Genomic DNA, 20,867 nt, shown 5'->3' with positions numbered 1-20,867 from the left:
CTCGGCGGTGCGGATTTGCGTTGACTCGGCCGGCGAACCCGAGAATTCGCGATGCACCACGTCCGGGCCACCATACGCGACGTTTTGGCCGCTTTCGTCGGGCTAGGTGGCCTCAAAAACGAGAAAAAAAAAGTTTTGACATGCACCACGGAGGGACCAAAATCGTCGGCCATGGTACACCAGCAACCACGGCGCGACTTCAACTTCGTCGGCCATGGAAAATTTTCTTGTAGTGATAGTACTTTCAAGACAAGCATCAATAAGACTTGCATAAGAGTTACTCATAAAGCAATAATTTCTTAGTAGAAAGCTTTGAAGCAACACAAAGGAAGATATAAGTTTCAGCGGTTGCTTTCAACTTCAACATGTATATCTCATGGATAGTTGTCAACATAAAGCAATATAACAAGTGCAATAGGTAAACATGTAAGAATCAATGCACACAGTTGATACAAGTGTTTGCTTCTAAGATAGAAAGAAGTAGGTAAACTGACTCAACAATAAAGTAAAAGATAGGCCCTTCGCAGAGGGAACCATGAATTACTATTTTTGTGCTAGAGCTTTTCATTTTGAAAACAAGAAACAATTTTGTCAACGGTAGTAATAAATCATATGTGTTATGTATAAGATATCCTATAAGTTGCAAGCCTCATGCATAGTATACCAATAGTGCTCGCACCTTGTCCTAATTAGCTTGGATTAACATGGATTATCATTGCATAACATATGTTTCAACCAAGTGTCACAAAGGGGTACCTCTATGCCGCTCGTACAAAGGTCTAAGGAGAAAGTTCGCATTGGATTTCTCGCTTTTTGATTATTCTCAACTTAGACATCCATACCGGGACAACATAGACAACGAGATAATGGACTCCTCTTTAATGCATAAGCATTCAACAACGAGATAATATTCTCATAAGAGATTGAGGATTAATTGTCCAAACTGAAACTTCCACCATGGATCATGGCTTTAGTTAGCGGCCCAATGTTCTTCTCTAACAATGTGCATACTCAAACCATTTGATCATGAAAATCGCCCTTACTTCAGACAAGACGAACATGTATAGCAACTCACATGATATTCAACAAAGGTGTAATAGTTGATGGCGTCCCCAGAAACATGGTTACCGCTCAACAAACAACTTATAAGAAATAAGATACATAGCAACATATTAAATACCACAATAGTTTTTAAGGCTATTTTCCCATGAGCTATATATTGCAAAGACAAAGAATAGAATTTTAAAGGTAGCACTCAAGTAATGTACTTTGGAATGGCAGAGAAATACCATGTAGTAGGTAGGTATGGTCGACACAAATGGCATAGTTTTTGGCTCAAGGATTTGGATGCACGAGAAGAATCCCTCTCAATACAAGGCTATGCTAGCAAGGTTGTTTGAAGCAAACTCAAGTATAAAATGGTGCAGCAAGGCTCACATATGAACATATTGTAAGCATTATAAGACTTTACATCGTCTTCTTGTTGTTCAAACACCTTAACCAGAAAATATCTAGACTCTAGAGAAACTAATCATGCAAACCAAATTTTAACAAGCTCTATGTAGTTCTTCATTAATGGGTACAAAGTACATGATGCAAGAGCTTAAACATGATCTATATGAGCACAACAATTGCCAAGTATCAAATTATTCAAGACATTATACCAATTACCACATGCAGCTTTTTCTGTTTCCAACCAAATAGCAATGAACGAAGCAGTTTCAACCTTCGCCATGAACATTAAGGATAAAGCTAAGAACACAAGTGTTCATACGAAACAGCGGAGCGTGTCTCTCTCCCACACAAGCATGTATTTATTCAGAGAATGAAAATAACAAAACGAAAATAAAAGCACACAGACGCTCCAAGTAAAGTACATAAGATGTGACGGAATAAAAATATAGTTTCACTAGAGGTGACCTGATAAGTTGTCGATGAAGAAAGGATGCCTTGGGCATCCCCAAGCTTAGACGCTTGGGTCTTCTTAAAATATGCAGGGATGAACCACGGGGGCATCCCCAAGCTTAGACTTTTCACTCTTCTTGATCATATTGTATCATCCTCCTCTCTTGACCCTTGAAAACTTCCTCCACACCAAACTCAAAACAAACTCATTAGAGGGTTAGTGCATAATCAAAAATTCACATATTCAGAGGTGACACAATCATTCTTAACACTTCGGACATTGCACAAAGCTACTGAAAGTTAATGGAACAAAGAAATCCATTCAACATAGCAAAACAGGCAATGCGAAATAAAAGGCAGAATCTATCAAAACAGAACAGTCCGTAAAGACGAATTTTTTAGAGGCACAAGACTTGCTCAGATGAAAAAGCTCAAATTTAATGAAAGTTGCGTACATATCTGAGGATCACGCACGTAAATTGGCAGATTTTTCTGAGTTACCTACAAAGAACCCTGCCCAAATTCGTGACAGCAAGAAATCTGTTTCTGCGCAGTAATCCAAATCTAGTATCATCTTTACTATCAAAGACTTTACTTGGCACAACAATGCAATAAAATAAAGATAAGGAGAGGTTGCTACAGTAGTAACAACTTCCAAGACACAACAAAACAGTAGCAAAATAAAAACATGGGTTATCTCCCAAGAAGTGCTTTCTTTATAGCCATTAAGATGGGCTCAGCAATTTTAACGGTGCACTCGCAAGAAATAAGAGTTGAAGCAAAAGAGAGCATCAAAAAGCAAGTATGAAACAAATTTAAGCCTAACCCACTTCCTATGAAAAGGAATCTTGTAAATAAACAAGTCATGTAAGCATAATGCAACAAGCATAGAAAGGCAACACAAGTGCAACTTCAAGATTCTCAACATAAAGAGGGGAAACTTAATATTATTAAGATGCATATAACCATGTTTCCCCCTCTCATAATAACTTTCAGTAGCATCATGAACAAACTCAATAATATAACTATCACATGAAGCATTCTTATTCACATGCATAAAAGTATCATTACTCTCCACATAAGCATAATCAATTTTATTAGTAATAGTGGGAGTAAAACTATCACAACCATCATTGTAATCATCATAAATTGCAGGCATGGTATAATCATAATAAACTTGATCCTCCATAGTAGGTGGCACCAAAAGACCACTATCATTATAATCATCATAAATAGGAAGCAAGGTATCATCAAAGAAAATTTTCTCCTCAAAACTTGGGGGACTAAAAATATCATGCTCATCAAAACCAGCTTCCCCAAGCTTAGAATTTTCCATAGCATTAGCAACAATGGTGTTCGAAACGTTCATACTAATATCATTGCTACTAGCATGCAAATAAGGTTCCATAGGTTTTTTAATTTTCGCATCAAATAATCCATGTCTTAACTCAGGAAATAGAATAAAAAGCTCATTGTTATTTTCCATTATGCCTAACTAGTGAACAAGAAACAAAAAGATGCAATTGCGGGATCTAAAGGAAATAGCTTCGAGCACTCACACACCGGCAACAATGCTAGGAAATAGCTTAGTAGTCGGAGAATGTGAATACCTTTTACCTTACCTCCCCGGCAACGGCGCCGTGAAAATAGCTTGATGTCTACGCACGCTTCTATTCCCGTAGACAGTGTTGGGTCTCCAAGAGCGAGAGGTTTGTAGAAGCTGCAGCAAGTTTCCCTTAAGTGGATCACCCAAGGTTTATCGAACTCGGGGAGGAAGAGGTCAAATATATCCCTCTCAAGCAACCCTGCAATCACGATACAAGAAGTCTCTTGTGTCCCCAACACACCTAATACACTTGTCAGATGTATAGGTGCACTAGTTCGGCGAAGATATAGTAAAACACAGTTGGTATAGATGGTGGTAATATTGTAGGAAGTAAAGATGCAGTAAACGAACATGTAGCAGAACAGTAAATAAACGGCGCCATAAAATAGCTTGCTGGTGTGGGAGGAGTGTGAGTGCCTTTTCTATTCGGAAGCAAGGCCTAGGGATCATACTTTCACTAGTGGACACTCTCAACATTGATCACATAATAAAACCACTCTACACTCTCTTGTTGGATGATGAACACCATTAATTGTGTAGGGCTACAAGAGCACCTCAATGCTGGAGTTAACAAGCTCCACAACATTCAATGTTCACATTTAAATAACCTTAGAGTGCATGATAGATCAACGCAATTATACCGAGTACTAACATAGCATGCACACTGTCACCATCAAGCTATGAAAGGAGGAATAGATCACATCAATACCATCATAGTAATAGTTAACTTCATAATCTACAAGAGATCACAATCATAAACTACGCCAAGTACTACATGATGCACACACTGTCACCATTACATCATGGAGGAGGAATAGACTACTTTAATAACATCACTAGAGTAGCACATAGATTAATAGTGATATAAAGCACATTGTAATCATAAAGGAATATAAATAAGCACTTCACTATGCTATTCTGAATTACTCTTTGGCAAGATAACGGACACTAATTCATCATGTAGGCAAACCTTAAAGATGTATTCCCAAGTACTAATAAACACCCCACGCTGTCACTTTGAGCATTCATTGGAGGTACTAACACACCACAATTTCATAGAGACATCCAACTCAAATCATAACTCAGTGAATAAGTATTTTGTGAAATATAGCCTAAGAGACCCACACGGTGCACACACTTGTCACCTTTACACACGTGGGACAAGGAGTCTCCGGAGATCACATAAGTAAAATCCACTTGAATAGCATAACGACATCTAGATTACAAGCTCATCATATGGATCTCAATCATGTAAGGCAGCTCATGAGATCATTGTATTGAAGTACATGGAGAGAGAGATTAACCACATAGCTACCGGTACAGCCCTTAGCCTCGATGGAGAACTACTCCCTCCTCATGGGAGACAAGCAGCGGTGATGAAGATGGCGGTGGTGTCGATGGAGATGCCTTCCGGGGGCACTTCCCCGTCCCGGTGGCGTGCCGGAACAGAGACTCCTGTCCCCCAGATCTTGGCTCCGCGATGGCGGCGGCTCTGGAAGGTTTCTCGTACCGTGGCTTTTTCGTCTCGAAGATTTAGGTCAGGGGGCTTTATATAGGCGAAGAGGCGGAGTCGGAGGGCTGACGAGGCCGCCAGACAATAGGGGGGCGCGCCCCCCCTGGGCCGCGCCGCCACCTTGTGTGGTGGGCCTGTGGCTCTCCTCTGGCCCCTCTCGGGTGTTCTGGAAGCTTCGTGGAATTATAAGATGTTGGGCGTTGATTTCGTCCAATTCCAAGAATATTTCCTTACTAGGATTTCTGAAACCAAAAACAGCAGTAAAACGAGAACCGGCACTTCGGCATCTCGTCAATAGATTAGTTCCGGAAAACGCATATAAATGATGTAAAGTGTGTATAAAACATGTGAGTATCATCATAAAAGTAGCATGAAACACAAGAAATTATAGATACGTTTGAGACGTATCAACAACCATCTAGCTACTTCTATGGACCCGTAGTCCAGGGATGAACTACTCACGCATCACTTCGGAGGCGGGCATGATGATGTAGATGCCTCCGGCGATGGATTACCCCTCCGGCAAGGTGCCGGGAAGAGCTTCAGAACCCCTCGAAATGGGTTCTGCGATGGCGGCCGCGATGGAACTTTTCGTGGATGGAGGCTCGGGTATCCAGGGTTTTTCCGAGAAGATGTATAAATAGGCGGAGGATTTAGGTTGGTGGGGTGCCTGGGGGCCCACACCATGCCTTGGCGTGGGCCCAAGCCTGGCCGCGCCAAGGGCAGGTGTGGCCGCCCTGTGGCGCCTCTTCGACCCCCCTCCGGACTTCGTCTTCGCTTCGGTAAAATATTGACTTCGGCTTTTGTTTCATCCAATTCCGAGATATTTCCTGTACAACTTTTCTGAAATACAAAAACAGCAGAAAACAGGGAACTGGCACTGTGGCATCTTGTTAGTTGGTTAGTTTCGGAAATCATATAAAAGTGCATCGAAGTGTAAGCAAAACATATATGAATTTGTGTAAAACAAGCATGGAGCATCAAAATTTATAGATACGTTTGAGACGTATCAACCATCTCCAAGCTTAACTCCTGCTCGTCCTCGAGTAGGTAAGTGATAACAAAATAATTTTTGAGGTGACATGAAACCAACACAATCTTAATCAAGCATGTAAAGCATTGTGAGCTGGGATCAAAGTACTCTAAACATAGACATGATAGATATAATTCTAACAATAGAACTTAGCAACTATGTTATAACATGAAGAGTAACTCAAACAAAGGATCATGAATAATAGTGCATTGAAAGCAACTGTTTGTTTATGAGCATAGAGTAAACATAACAAAGTGGTACTCAACATGTCCTTTATGGTGTAGGAAAACATAAATGCCAGGACACCTTTAAAGTTCAAAGGGTGACTAGATACAAGTAATTTAAGAACAAGCAATAGATAATCATGAATCAATCAATAATAATTTTGGGACTATGCACACATTGCACTAAGAATGACAACTATGCTCTCTTAATTGGTGCATAAAATAGAAGATGAAGACTCAACATAATAGTAAAAGAGAGACTCTTTGCAGAGTAAGAAAGATTAACAAGTTTTATAAACCTTCCAAAAAAGTATGGTACTTATTAGCTTTGAGCTCTCATTGCTCCTATCATAAGCATCTTGAATGGTTAAAGTTAATGTGAGTCAAAAATGAGCTATATGCTTGCAAATCACAAGTTGAAAATCTCATGCCCCTTGAATGCAAGTACCTAAACCTCATGATACTCAACTTAGGTCCCAAATATGTTCTTGTCATTGTAAGTATACATATATCATTGAGAACCGCCAAAGGGGTACCTCTTGCCCGATGATATGGAGGTACTCTTGTAAGAGCAATCCCATGTCAAAATGACAAGATAAATAGATAATGAGCATCTCAGTAATTTTTTATTTACTATGGGTATAGTTTTTTTTATTGTAACTGCTTCATAGAATGCTCACTACGGTTTAGCTGTAACTTTCCACCATGAATGATGCATGACTTAGATTAACGGCCCAGGCGTTTCTCTAACTCATATACAAACTCCATGGACTTACAAGTTTCCATTTTATTTCGCGCATCCATAAACAAAAGAACACGACATCAACTAAATATAAGTGAAATATCGAAAGTGTTCCCCATGAAAGAATGGTTATACTAACTCCCAACTTGCAATTTGTAAACATATAAACTTCATAATATAGTCACAATGATCAAGTTTATTAAGTGAAAGAAACTAAATTTGCCATCAAGTTCGTGAGAGCTTTACTAACTAATTTTCTCATGCCAAAATTTAATTTGGAAGATAAATAAAAACATGATACTTGGAATAACAATAATGCTAGTAGGTAGATATGGTGGGTACAATTGGCAAACTTTGGTTATTGGTGGTTGGACGCACGAGTAGAGTTCATACTTAGCACAGGCGAAAGCTAGCAAAAGACTGGAAGGCGACCAACTAAGAGAGCAATAATGGCCATAATCATGCATAGCGACAAAACATTATCAATCAAAGCATAAAGTGATATTACAAGTCAAAAAATAAATAATCATAGAGGCTTTAGTTGACTGGTTATAGTCATAACATGGTATAAGCATGCGCCAAGTCAACCCAATAAAGCGTCAAAGGAGAATACCACAATATTATGCTTTTATGACAGAAACAACACATGATTCTTTCAATGGCACATTATGCACTCTAAGCCATTTGAGACAAATCATGCCACAAAAATAAATACTAATCATATGACAATAATAGCATCCAACATGACATGCCAAAGTCCATCCCACAGTCTAGACAAGCTTCCTTTTGCATCACTATAGTCATGAATCTTTTTACTCGTCTCCAACACAATCAAATTATTTGAAATAACTCCCAGAGATGAAATACATTATGGACTAGAGAGATAATTATACATAAGTAAAAATACTAACGAGCTTTGAACAAAATTCAAGTGAAAGAACAAGAGCTAAACGTAGTACTAGAAAACTAGAACACTCGCAGAACAATAACAAAAAAACTAGAGCGTTCTATGCAATTAAAACGGAGCGGGTATTTCTCCAAAATAAATGTGCCGGGATCCAACATATGCTACACCAAACAAAAAAATAAAAATAAAGACGCTCCAAGAACAACACATAGCGTATGAATGAATAAAAATATAGCGCATAGAGAGATGACCTGTTGCTTTGTTGATGAAGAGGGGATGCACAAGCTTTGACGCTTGTACATCTTGAATGTTTCTTGGGGTGCAGGGACATCCACAAGCTTGAGATTTTTTCCATTCTTCATCCCGTCACATCATTCTTCTCTTCCTACACTTGAAAACTTCCTACATACAAAACTTCACACAATTCTCTATTAGCAGCATTAGTACAATTAAAATAAATAAATCCACTTGGGTTCAGTGATAACATATATCAAAAATCTATTAAAGATTATATACTGTAGCAAAATTTCAAAAAGCTCTTTGATCAAAAGAACTAAAAAAGAAAGAGATTTAAGAAGCAAATGCAAATAGTGCAGAAATCTGTCAAAACAGAACAACATGTAAATATCGATTTTTTCGAAAATCTTCTGTTGCTCATATAGAAAAGTGGTCAACTAACAAAAGTTAGATAATAACCTGGAGCATATTCATAATAAATGACAGCTCAAAATTCCCCTCTGGATATTTATAAGAATTGTTATGGTAACAGGACAGAATCTGTTTTCAGGACAACAATTTCCCCAAATCTTACTTTCTTTCTATTAGAGGCTATTCTTGGCACAAAAATGAAATAAAAATGATAAGAAGAGGTCATTACAGAGGTAATAACTTACAAGACTTAAGAAAAAGAAAAATTATGGAAAATAAACATGGGTTATCTCCCAAATGTGCTTTTCTTTAACGTCTTTCAGCTAGGCGCAGAAAAAGAGGTAGCATCAAGTATTATCAAGTGAAGAAGCATCGAGAAGCAAATTCAAAATACATTTAAGTATGACCCACTTACTATGCATAGGAATCTTGTACACAATTAAATTCACAAAGAACAAAGTGACAAGCATAAGAAGATAACACAAGAGTAACTTCAAAACTTTCAGCATATAGAGAGGTGTTTTAGTACCATGAAAACTTCTACAACCATATTTTACTCTCTCATAATAACTTTCAGTAGCATCATGAATAAAATCAACAATATAACTATCACATAAAACATTCTTATCATGAGCCACATGAATAAAATAATTACTACTCTCCACATAAGCATAGTCATTCTTATTAATTGTAGTGGGAGTAAATTCAACAAAATAGCTATCATTATTATTCTCATTATCATAATCATCAGATATACGAGACATATTGTAATTATAATTAATTTTCTCCTCAATAGTAGGTGGACTGAAAATATCATATTCATCATTGTAATCATCATAGCAAATTTTCTTCTCTAAAGCGGGAGAAGTAAAAAAAAATCATTTTCATGAAAACTAGCTTCCCCAAGCTTAGACTTTCCATAGCATTAGTGATAATGGTGTTCAAAGAATTCGTACTCATAACGTTGCTATTAGCATGCAAATAAAGTTTCATAGGTTTTTTAATTTTCTCGTCAAACACTTCATGTCCTAACTCAAGATAAATACTATAAAGCTTTCTAATTTTGTTGTTGTTTTTCATTAAGCCTAACTAGTGAAAATAAAAACAAGAAACATCAACATGGAAAGTGAGCATGGAATAAACTAAGCAAAACAAAAACAAAATAAAAATATTGGAGATGAGAGACTCCCCTTGCAGAAATCCCCTTTCTCCCCAACAACAGCGCCAGAAAATCTTGATGGTGCTCCGGTGATGGTGCCAGACAATCTTGGTGGCGGTTGTTGTGGAAGCGGTTGGGAAACCCTAATAGGAAGGTGTGATAAGCACAACATCAAGTTTTCCCTTAGTATGAAACCAAGGTTTAATTGACCAGTAGGAGAAATGCGTGACTTCTGAAGGTGTTGCTAGCTGACTAGTGGCAGGGCGCACTACCGGCGTCAGCAACAACGTGAAACATGCACACAACACAACCAAAGTACTTTGCCCCAACTTACAGTGAGGTTGTCAATCTCACCGGTTTGCTGAACACAAAAGATTAGACGTATCGAGTGGAAAGAGATGTTTGCAGAAATTAAAGAGAACATGAATTGCAGTAAGTAAACAGAATATGATTGCAGTGGTTGAATTTATCAGTGTAAAGGAAAGGACCAGGGACCACAGTTCACTAGAGGTGTCTCTCCATAAAGATAAATAGCATGTCAGGTGAACAAATTACAGCTGGACAATTGACAAAATATCGATCATACATGACAAGATGATTACTATGAGATTTATTTGGGCATTACAACATAATACATAGACCGTAATCCAACTGCGTCTATGACTAATAATCCACCTTCCGGTTATTGTTCGAACCCCTGTCAGTATTAAGTTGCAAGCAACAGATTATCGCATTAAGAAATGTGTGTAAAGTAAACAATAGAATTATCCTTGGATAAAACATTATTGTTTTCTCCCTAGTAGCAACAACACATCTACAATCTTAGAAGTTATTATCACTCTCCCAGAAAACTAGAGGCATGAACCTACTCTCGAGTATAAATAGCCCCTCTTGGAGTCACACGCATCTACATTGCCATGCCCGGCTCTGAAGTGATGTGTGAGTAGTTCATCCCTGGACTATGGGTCCATAGTAGTAGCTAGATGGTTGTCTTCTCCAATTTGTGCTTCATGTATAGATCTTGTGAGCTGCCCTACATGATCAAGATCATCCTTTTGTAATCCTACATGTTGTGTTTGCTGGGATCCGATGAATATTGTATACTATGTTTAGGTCGATTATATATTCATGTCATATGTTATTTGTGATCTTGCATGCTCTCCGTTGCTAGTAGATACTCTGGCCAAGTAGATGCCTCCGGCGATGAGTTCCCCCTCCAGCAGGGTGCCGGGAAAAGCTTCAAAACCCCCCGAGATGGGTTCTGCGATGGCGACCGTGATGGAACTTTTCTTGGATGGAGGCTTGGGTATCTAGGGTTTTCCCGAGAATATGTATAAATAGGCGGAGGATTTAGGTCGGTGGGTTGCCTGGGGGGACAACACCATGCCTTGGCGCTGGCGCAGGCCTGGCCGCGCCAAGGGCAGGTGTGGCCGCCCTGTGGCGCATCTTCGACCCACCTCCGGACTTCGTCTTCGTTTCGGTAAAATATTGACTTTGGCTTTTGTTTCGTCCAATTTCGAGAATATTTCCTGTACAACTTTTCTGAAATACAAAAACAACAGAAAACAGGGAACTGGCACTTTAATATCTTGTTAATAGGTTAGTGCCGAAAATCATATAGAAGTGCATCGAAGTGTAAGCAAAACATATATGAATTGGTGTAAAACAAGCATGGAGCATCAAAAATTATAGATAAGTTTGAGACGTATCAGCCGTTAGCGAGAAAGCCCATGGTTAAAAAAATTATGTGTGTTCTAGAAATGGGCCATCGACGGGCCAACCACGTTAACAACGTTTATTTGAAATGTCATGTTGTAGAGATGTGTAGCATCCTCCTAACGGGACCTACAAGTCTACTAGAATCCTACGTGGACATAAGTCAAATAAAGTCAAGCCAAGACTAGTTAACAAGGACGCCCGGTCATGACATGGTCTACAAGTCAATGATCAAGACAAGATCAAAGATGAAGCACATGAAGCAAAAATCCCGTTAGGTGGAGACCTAATTGGGCTAGTCCATCATGGAGCATGGACCATATGACCTATCTCCTCAGGCGAGCGGACATAGGTCGTTAGGACTGAAATGTATGTGCTTGTAGGTTAGATTCTCGAGTTGGTACATGCGGATTCTAGATTTCCCAATTTGGGAAGTGCAAATGCCGGTATGTCAAATGATTGCACTCCCAAAATTAGGGATTGGGAAATCATTGAAGTGACATGAATTAGCAAGACAAATGCATAATCAAGATTGGTTCAAAACCATGCCATTGTCTTTTCACTGTGTTGCCACTGCCAATGGCATGATCATGACACTGTGTTGCCACTAGCAATGGCAATGGCATGATCATGCCACTGTGTTGCCAATGGATATGCCATTTTCATTGCTCTAACACCCAGATGCTTTTCTTCCCTCCACCCGGCTATCAGGACCACATCGTCTTGAACTGATGGACGAGGGCGCTGAAGCCGGACATATCTGGGAGGGTGGAGGCTGTGCTGATGCCACCTCCCACCGTGGGCCGCCAGCTTAAGCTGGGACACCTCACCAGGGCGATGATACCGCAAAGGTTCTACGTTCAGCTAAGCACAAACAACCTCCACATACTCGTCGTGCCACCATGGTTCCAGCACGCGCCGCGGGAGTGGATCTAGGTCCCACTACCACACAGTGTGGCCTTCTCTGCCTGCCACTTCTGTGATGAGTGGGCGCAAGTCACCAACTATGGTGGCCAGATGGTCTTTGGCAGGAACTGACCGTAGTGGAGTACAAGTATGATCTACATCACAGCGACGTCGTGGAGTTCAAGCTCTAGGCTTTCGTCATGAAGATGATCATCTACAAGGCCGACTCCTCCACCGCGAGGCTCTACACCTGCCCTGATCACGGCTAGGCGGCGGCCCTACTTAATTCTATGCCTGTTAATGATGTCCATATGTAGTTTTAGTGGAAATTGATCTTTGTGAACCCTTGGTGTTAAGACAATGCTCGTGGCTTTTGATCAAGGGGTTCTACGGGCTTCTATGCCCCTGGAATGACCTTGCTTTTGAGTTTTGATCAAGGCGTTATAGCTTGCCCTGACAATGCTGAATATGTGATGCAGTTAGCTTATGTCGGCTTTCACGTGTCCTTACTCTGTTGTGTTGTGGCTATTTAGGGGTGAGACACCATTTAAAGGGGGAGGTAACTACATCGCTGGTTAGCACAAAACCAAACAGCCCGATCCTTCCGTCGTTAGCCATCATATCGGTGATTGTTGCCTACCAATTGGTGGACCGAAACTGCACCATGAAACTTTGTCGGAATTCAAAGGTAGTGCATAAACAGGGCCAAGCTTCATTTCTCCTCATGCAGCATAGAGCGAGTCAAAAACATAAATAGCAAAATTTCGCTAGCAACCAATCAGGCTTAAAGTTGGGAGAAGTGAACGTGCCACAATCCATTGGTCACATCTCGTATGCCTGATGATCGCCTCTCTTTCGCGCGCTGATGTGTGGCCCGTCTCCTGCCATAAAAAAGGTAGACTAGGAGATCTTTTTTTTAAGAACACAGTACAACGCAGACGTTCATAAACTCGCATGTACAAACACCCCTATGAACGCACGCACTGGCGCCTCGCTGTTGACAGACACGTCACCTACCACTGAAAGCATAGCGCCGGTTAAATTCTAGAATAAATTCAGATAAATGCAAACACGCATGGTAAGTCTAGAACTTGAATCTGAGTGGACTGGTTCCACCACAAGGAGCCAAACCACCAGAGCTAAGTTTTTTTTGCAGTAGACCAGGAGATTTACGACTTGTACATCAGTTTGTATTGGACTCGGAAGCCAGTCTTGGGACAAGACTCGGAGCTTGCTATAAATAAGCCCAGTTCAGGCGTCCACCATTGTGAGCTTGTGTTTTTGTTGGCCTGTCTGAGACCGGATCAACATGAAGGGCCGCTGCCGCCGTGATGTAAGTCGTCGCTGCTCTGCGTTTCCTTCTCGTTCATGTATCCCTCATCCACCACTTATCCCCGCCCCTCCGCGTCCTACCTGCAGTCACGGCAAGCAGCAACATGCAGCAGGGACGACAGACTAAGCCAGCTGCCCGACGACGCGCTGCTCAACATCCTAGAGCGGCTGGGCACGCTCGACGCCATCAGAACCTGCATCCTCTCCAAGCAGATGCTCAAGCTGCCCACCATGCTCTCGCAGATCTTCATCGACTTCTATTCCGCTATGCGCGCCGACGATCAATCCTTTACGACCACGCGAGACCTGGCCCGGATCAACGGCGCGGTGGCCGACGTGACGGACATGATCCTGATCAGCTCGAGATCACCACTGTACCCCGTTCGCCAGCTGAAGCTCAGGTTCGTCCTGAGGCGCTACGACTGCATCTCCATCGGCAAATCTGTTGCCCTCGCCATGGCGGCGCGGAAGCTGGACGGGGCCGTGGAGTTCGAAGTACTGACGGAGTGTGGTTTCGAGCACTGCGCCGACGCCGATTTACTCCAGTTCGGGGAGCAGTTCAATACTTTTCTCGGCGACTGTCCCGACGCGTTCGCCTGCCTGACGCGGCTGGATCTGCATAATCTGAGGTTTGGCGAATCGGACATCCCCAAGGTACTCAGCGCTTGCGAGCGGCTCGAGTCTCTGCGTCTCCATAATTGTGACGCGGGGAACAGTTCGGTGCTGAGAGTTGAGCATCCGAGACTCGTCGAGCTCGAGATCTTCTGTGGGAAGTTTGAGACGGTGGAGCTAATCTGTCTACCGAAGCTCCAGCGGATGAACTATACTGACTGGGTCTACGACGAAGATCCCTTGTACTTCGTTGACGTGCCACAGTTTGCGAAGCTAAGCCTCACTAAGAATTGTTATTGGGGCCAGACCCTGAAGCTAAGCCAGGTGCTTGCTAACGCCCCAACCATAACCAACCTGCATCTGGATTTCCAAAGTGAGAAGGTACTCACCCACGTCCTCTCTGTCTCATGATGCAGTCGACTCATCAGATTGTTGTTATTACTATATATCATTATTATTGAAAAAAACACAGTCTACAAATAGGTTTTACTTGCATGTATGTAACAATAGTGTAACTGAGACTTCATTGTCACCTCCTGAGGATGTAGTTTATCTGCATTCTACACCCGCTAATCCATTGTTTTGTCGTTTGTCCCAGATATGGGTTCGACCAGAGAGCCCGAGACTGCTTGCTCATGTGCTTAACAAACTGCGCCATCTGAATATGGACTTCCTTCCTGAAGGATGTGACATCGCCTGGACAATGTTCTTCCTTGAAGCTGCACCATCCCTGGACGAGCTCTGTCTCACGGTGTGGGATCATTGGTGCGGCACAGAGAAACTAAGCATTCGCAGAAAGAAAGCGGATGTGAAGTGGCAGCTACCTGCTCCCGATTTCAAGCACAAGAGTTTAACCAAGCTAACGATCTACGGCTTCCAGTCAGACGACAACTTCACGGGATTCGTTAGGCGTGTCATGAAAGCTGCGGCAAACGTTGAAGAGATATCTCTGTATGATAGGAAGGTGTGCAAGTTCTGCACCAAAGAATTTGAGGATTATGAGACCGAGGTATTTCCATCAACATATCCAAGGACGAGCCAGGAGAAGGATTCTTTGAGGGAAAAGATTACCGGTGGGCTGATAATGGCTTCCCCCGATGTGATTCGCTTCAGGTCCTAGAAGCCTTTGGAAATCACTGCAAATATCATTCATGGAATCACAATGATCTATCTTTTGTGGTTTGAAGGAGCTACTAAACTCTAGAATAAAGTTGCTACTCTGTTTGTACTCTTTGATTTCATTTGAATTGAAGCCTGTATTGTTGCCTAACGGACTTCCTCATATGAAATGCAGCCCCTACTACCATTATTCGAATAACACTCTATTTTGTTATAATTAAACAGATAAATAAACACTTTTGTGTAAAAAAGAATGACTAATATTAGGTTCAGGGAGGATTTCCATTTAGTTGATGAGAAAGTAACCTCTAATGGTGATGACTAGCTTGTTCAAATGGGAATTAGCTTCATTCTGTTGGATAATTTGACACAAGTTCCATGATTAATTTCAGAATATGAAACATGACGACATCAAGTACTAACATGTGAAATTCAAACATACTAGATTCATTAATCAACATGAATAGTAGCAAGGCAAACAACACAACATCATTCGCTAAACAGATTGAGATATGCCGCACGTACCGATCCGGTGGAGGTGGCGATGGAGGTGTGGTAGATGATGTCGTAGGAGCATCTCCAGCCGCGTCCCCCAAACCGTCCCCCAAACCGCGCCGGATTGAGCGTTTGGGGGACGTGTTTCGTTCGTGCCGCGTTTGGGGGACGTCGCTCCCCAGTCGCGTCCCCCAAACAAAATTTCGCAAATTTTAAACTTGACTAGATTCGATTAGATTCGTCCAAACTTACATAGATTCGAACGAAATTTGACTAACTTTAAAACTAAACCTAATCTAGAACCACTTGCGGCGGCCGGAGGCGTCGTAGTACTCGCTGGAAGTTGTACATCTCGTCGGTGATGACCTCCTCGCTTGACGCGCTCGTCGACGGGCTCGTCCACGGGCTCGTCCTTCACCAAGCCGCTTGGTCCTGCTCGCCGTCGTCGGTGAGGTCCACCGGCGGCTTGCCGGAGTCGCGGATGGACATGGCGATCGCCGCGTCCAGGTTGCCCCTCCAGGCGTCCTTGTCGTCCATGGACGCCAGAACGCCGCCCGCAGCCCCGGGCGGTCCTCGGGGTCGTCGCCGCCGGCGATGAGCCGCTGCCGCCGCCGTACTCCGCCGGCAGCGCCGCCCGCGACGCTTCCTCCGGCTCCTCCTTCACATCCGGCTCGGGATGAGGAGGGCGCCGCCGCGCCTCCCTTGCTGCCGCCCGCTGCCGCTACCGCCACGCCTCGTGTTGACGGGCGTCGCCGGCTCCTCCTTGACCTCCCGTTTGGGAACGGTATACGGCGCCGACCGGTACGACGACGACGGCGTCGATCGCGCCGGCCCCGAGGAAGAAGAGTGCGAGGAGGACGAGTACGTCGTCCTCCTCGGCTGCCATTGAGGAGACGGCGGCGGCGACGACGGCATCTCCAGCCCGCGGAGCGCCGTTGCGGAGGCCGCGGATGACGTTCTCGAGGGCGCGCCCCGAACGCCCCGCAACGTGGCGCGGCCTTCCCCGTTCCAGCCTGTTGGGCCCGCCGATGAGCCCGTCGGTGCCGTGCATCTCGACGTCGTACTTGGCCTTGAAGTACGTCGTCCACCGCCGTCGTTGTCCTTGGCCGCCCATGTCGGATCCGCCCGCTCCTCGGCGGTGAGTTGAGCCCGACGGGCCTTGATGGCGTCCCGCCATTGCTGCGTGTCCGGCTTCGGCGGCGGCGGGATGCCAATGCCGTTCACGGCCATCTTCCGGCCGCCGCCGCTTGGCAGCCGCACGTCCGGCGGGACCGGATACCGGGCGTGGTACGCCGCCCACGCCTCCGCCACGGTGAGGCTGCCGCGGCCGAAGCCGCTCGCCGCGGCGATCTTGCGGGAGGACGAGCTCGACATTTTTTGAGCGGCGAGGGAGAGGATCCGGGAAGCGGAGGCGGCGGCGACGAGAAGGATTATGATGAGCGGCGATAACCGGAGGGCGTCTTAAAATAGCGGCGGCAGCGGGTGGTTGCACGCAATAACTCCGGCGCGGACGGCCACGCGGCCATGCACGACGAGACGCGTCCCTGCGTCGCCTGGGAAAACAGGGACGCCAACGTCGCTTGACCAAAGGTAGGCGACGGGGTTTTAGCCTTCCGTGCCGCTGACGCGTCGGGCCCGCGTCGGTTGGCCTCGCTTTTCGTTGTGTCCGGCGTCCCCGGAGCGTCCCCGGTGGGACGGGGACGGGCTCGGGGCGCCGGACACCGTATCGGGGCGCGCCGGACAAAAAAGGGCTTTGGGGCGCGCGGCTGGGAACGTTTTTTTGTCCGGCGCGCCCCAAATCCCTTTGGGGGACGGTTTGGGGGACGCGACTGGAGATGCTCTAGCAGTCACGTTGTTGATGACAATGTTGTTGACGACGGGTCGAAGTAGACGGCGATGAAGACGACGGTAGGCAGCACCGCCCAATCTAAGTTGTACCTATGTAATTGAAAAAATTCTCACTTGCCAAAGTTGCAATGCCATGCGAATCATGATTGGAAATTCTGAAGTTGAAAAATGAGCTGTAACTTAATTCTTACAACAATAATTAGCAAAACCATGAATAAATTTGTGTTGGATATTTAGATTTAGTTAAAGTGATCCATTTCCACAAATCGGGACAGCGGAGTGAGCTGTACACGTGGTTGGCTGGTAGGACCAAAACCAGTCCACCTGGACCATCTGGCCGCCCTCCTTCTCGAAACATCCCGACTTGTCTCCTCCATATAGCGCCATCCTTGTGGAAATCAGTGTGCATCATGGGGCCGGGGCTGCTTCCCGTCAGTCTTCAGCCAGCCGCCTGCGGGGCACACGCAGGAGGTAGGTGTTTGTTCAGAAACAGTTCGACGTGTTACGCACGTGATTATATCATGAAAAAACCCTACGCGATTTTGAATTGAAAATTCAGCTTAACAGCGTAGCCAGTGTCCGCATATGCACGTGGCCGTGTTTACATGCTTCGCTGACGCGATGCTGGATATCTTTTCCAAATACATCGATTAAAAAAAGGCCGAGATAAAAGAAAAGGAAAATTATCCAAACCTTTTGATTGGAACAAGCCTAGGAAATTTATACCGAGAACATGTTGGGAATCATATATCTAGGTGCAAAGCCAAGTTGCCCACCCTATGGTTGGGAGGGCAATTCTTGTTCTGATTCTTGTTTTGACATTGCCACGCAACAACTTGTCATGAGGTCGCACCCTAAATCGACACTAATATTTGGCGACAATCCAGAGCAGTACCCAATAAAAGTTGTGGCAGTGCTAAAATTGCATAATTGCCATCCAGCCATTGAGTGAAAATTGGTTGCTTTAAAATAACAGTCGACTGCTAATGCGTCGTGTCTAATATACTCTTTAGATGCTATACTTCCTCCTACTATAAATAGGTTGCGCATAAAGTTGAAATATAATTTTAGATAATATGTATTTAGTATAGTAGATCTTTACATTATTATCTATTTATTATTTCTTAAAGTTTGCAAAATCTGATTTGCACGAAAAGTTACTCACAACATAGTGGGCAGCAGAAGGGAATAAGTTGCAAAAGTAAAATGCAGCACCACAAACACTCATCAATTGTTGCACTAAGACGAGAGGCTTGCTTCGGTCCCCCCTCACCAAAACTTGAATGAGTAAGTTTTCCTTGGTGCTTCTTTTCTTGGTCCGCAGAAACCCATATCAAGCTTCATATTCTCTCGTATAGATATATTAGGCGTATTCAATGTTCCTACCAGCCGTTGTGATCGACGGAATATTTTATCCACACGTTTCTGTTTTCAGCGTACGTTGTCTACGCGTCTTACTACTGGATATAATAGACTTAAGCGGATTGTACGGGCTCATCTAGGCTTGTATTTATGTGTTTATACGGGCTCCTCTAGGCTTGTATTTATGTCTTTATATTCACTTTTAGTCAGTGCGCCCCTAGTTACGAAGAGGTATAAAAAAAAGATTTTGGCCGTTCATGTGTTTCAGTTCTGAATGTGTTTCGGTTCACCAAAGTTTAAATGCGGAGGAGACCGATGCATAAATCCTAAAACGACGACCAGCTTTTATTTTGTTCCACACAAAGGAATCAACCCGCTTTGACGCACACACGTATACAACACGCACCCACACATGACAAGTAACAACCGCATACTACGCGAACAAATCCAGCAAACGTATGGCACGCACTGAGCCGCCCATCGCTCGCTACCAGAAGATTGCCGAACCTACTCGATGCCGTACTTCTTCTTGAGGACGCCGATGAAGTCGTAGACCTTGTCCGGCGAGTAGAGGCTCTTGGCCACGCTCTCCCTCTTGCCGACCCTGTCCGCCCACGCCGCAATCTTGGGCGCAACCTCAGCGACCTTGAACTCGCCGAGCTTCTCGTAGCTCTGGAACCACGACGTGAAGGGCGCGAAGGCGGCGTCGACGAACCCGAACCCATGCTCCCCGCCGAAGAACTCCTTGTCCCCGAGCTCCGTCTCCAGGGTCTTGAGGATCTCCAGCATCTCCGCCCTAGCCTGCGCCTGCGGCTCGCCCTTGAGCTTCCAGAGGCGGGCGCCGCAGTCGTAGACCTTCTTGTCGACGTAGTCGGCCCAGAAGCGGGCCTGCGCGCGCGCGTAGGGGTCGGCGGGGAGGAGGGAAGGGGTGTCGGGGAAGGCCTCTTCGAGGTACTGCACGATGATGAGGGACTCGTTCACGGGCTTGCCGCCGTGGAGGAGCACCGGGGTTTTCTTGTGGACTGGGTTGGACTGCAGGAGCCGGTCGCTCTTGCCGGCGAGGTCTTCTTCGACGTACTCGTAGGGAGGCTCTTCTCGGCCAGCGCGATGCGGACGCGCTGCCCGAAGGGCGAGACCCAGAAGTCCAGGAGGACGAGGTCGGAGCTGTTCTTCTCGGGCGCCATTGTTGGTGTTTGTGGGTTCTGAGTGTTGTGCAGATGAGTAACTGATCAGGATGTGGGTGAGCATTTATAGGGGCCGTCCGGCCGGGAAGATGAGCGGGTGCCCGTGCGGCTTCCGGAATGGTCTAGCAAGTTTTGACTCGACTACTCGAGAGATGGCATGGCAAGATCGAATTGGTGGTTCGCAGGTGTCACCGCTTGCGTCACCCAAATCTTCCAAGGTTTCCGTCTGGTTGTGTGTAGAGTGGGACGGACGAGCGGGTGACACTGGAGGACTGTGCGCAGAGGATCGGTGATTTTTTTTTTTTTTTTTTGCACAAGGAGAGGCGCCGAAGGCGCCAAATATATTCAGCTCATCGACAGTATACAGCGTTTAGTACAATACCCTGTAAACGAAGATTTTGAAAAACTAGAAGTAGAGGGCAAGTGCTACTAAGGTGAGCTGAACTAGAGCAACAGAAGATAGACTCAAACAAGGATTGTCTTATTGCCTGTTGAGAACAGTCATGAGCAACTCTATTCATATCTCTTTTGACATGGAAAATTTTGGCTTGCAAAT

At 44.5% G+C, this 20,867-nt stretch overlaps 1 protein-coding gene and 1 pseudogene across 1 annotated transcript; one reads left to right on the top strand and one right to left on the bottom strand.

Annotated features, from left to right (window-relative positions):
• The first annotated feature begins 13,727 nt into the window (after window positions 1–13,727).
• Window positions 13,728–15,550, top strand: LOC124697613. Its single transcript, XM_047230179.1, has 2 exons — window positions 13,728–14,684; window positions 14,902–15,550. Exons 1-2 carry the CDS (start codon window positions 13,728–13,730, stop codon window positions 15,421–15,423), a joined length of 1,479 nt encoding a protein of 492 aa, XP_047086135.1. The 3' UTR covers window positions 15,424–15,550.
• A 3,897-nt stretch (window positions 15,551–19,447) lies between these two features.
• Window positions 19,448–20,359, bottom strand: LOC124704477 (annotated as a pseudogene).
• Between the last annotated feature and the right edge of the window lie 508 nt (window positions 20,360–20,867).

The sequence above is a fragment of the Lolium rigidum genome, chromosome 3 (assembly GCF_022539505.1).
Source record: "Lolium rigidum isolate FL_2022 chromosome 3, APGP_CSIRO_Lrig_0.1, whole genome shotgun sequence".
In the NCBI taxonomy this organism is placed as follows: Eukaryota; Viridiplantae; Streptophyta; class Magnoliopsida; order Poales; family Poaceae; genus Lolium; species Lolium rigidum.
Note: the sequence above shows the minus strand (reverse complement) of the source record. Positions and strands in the feature narration are given on the sequence as shown.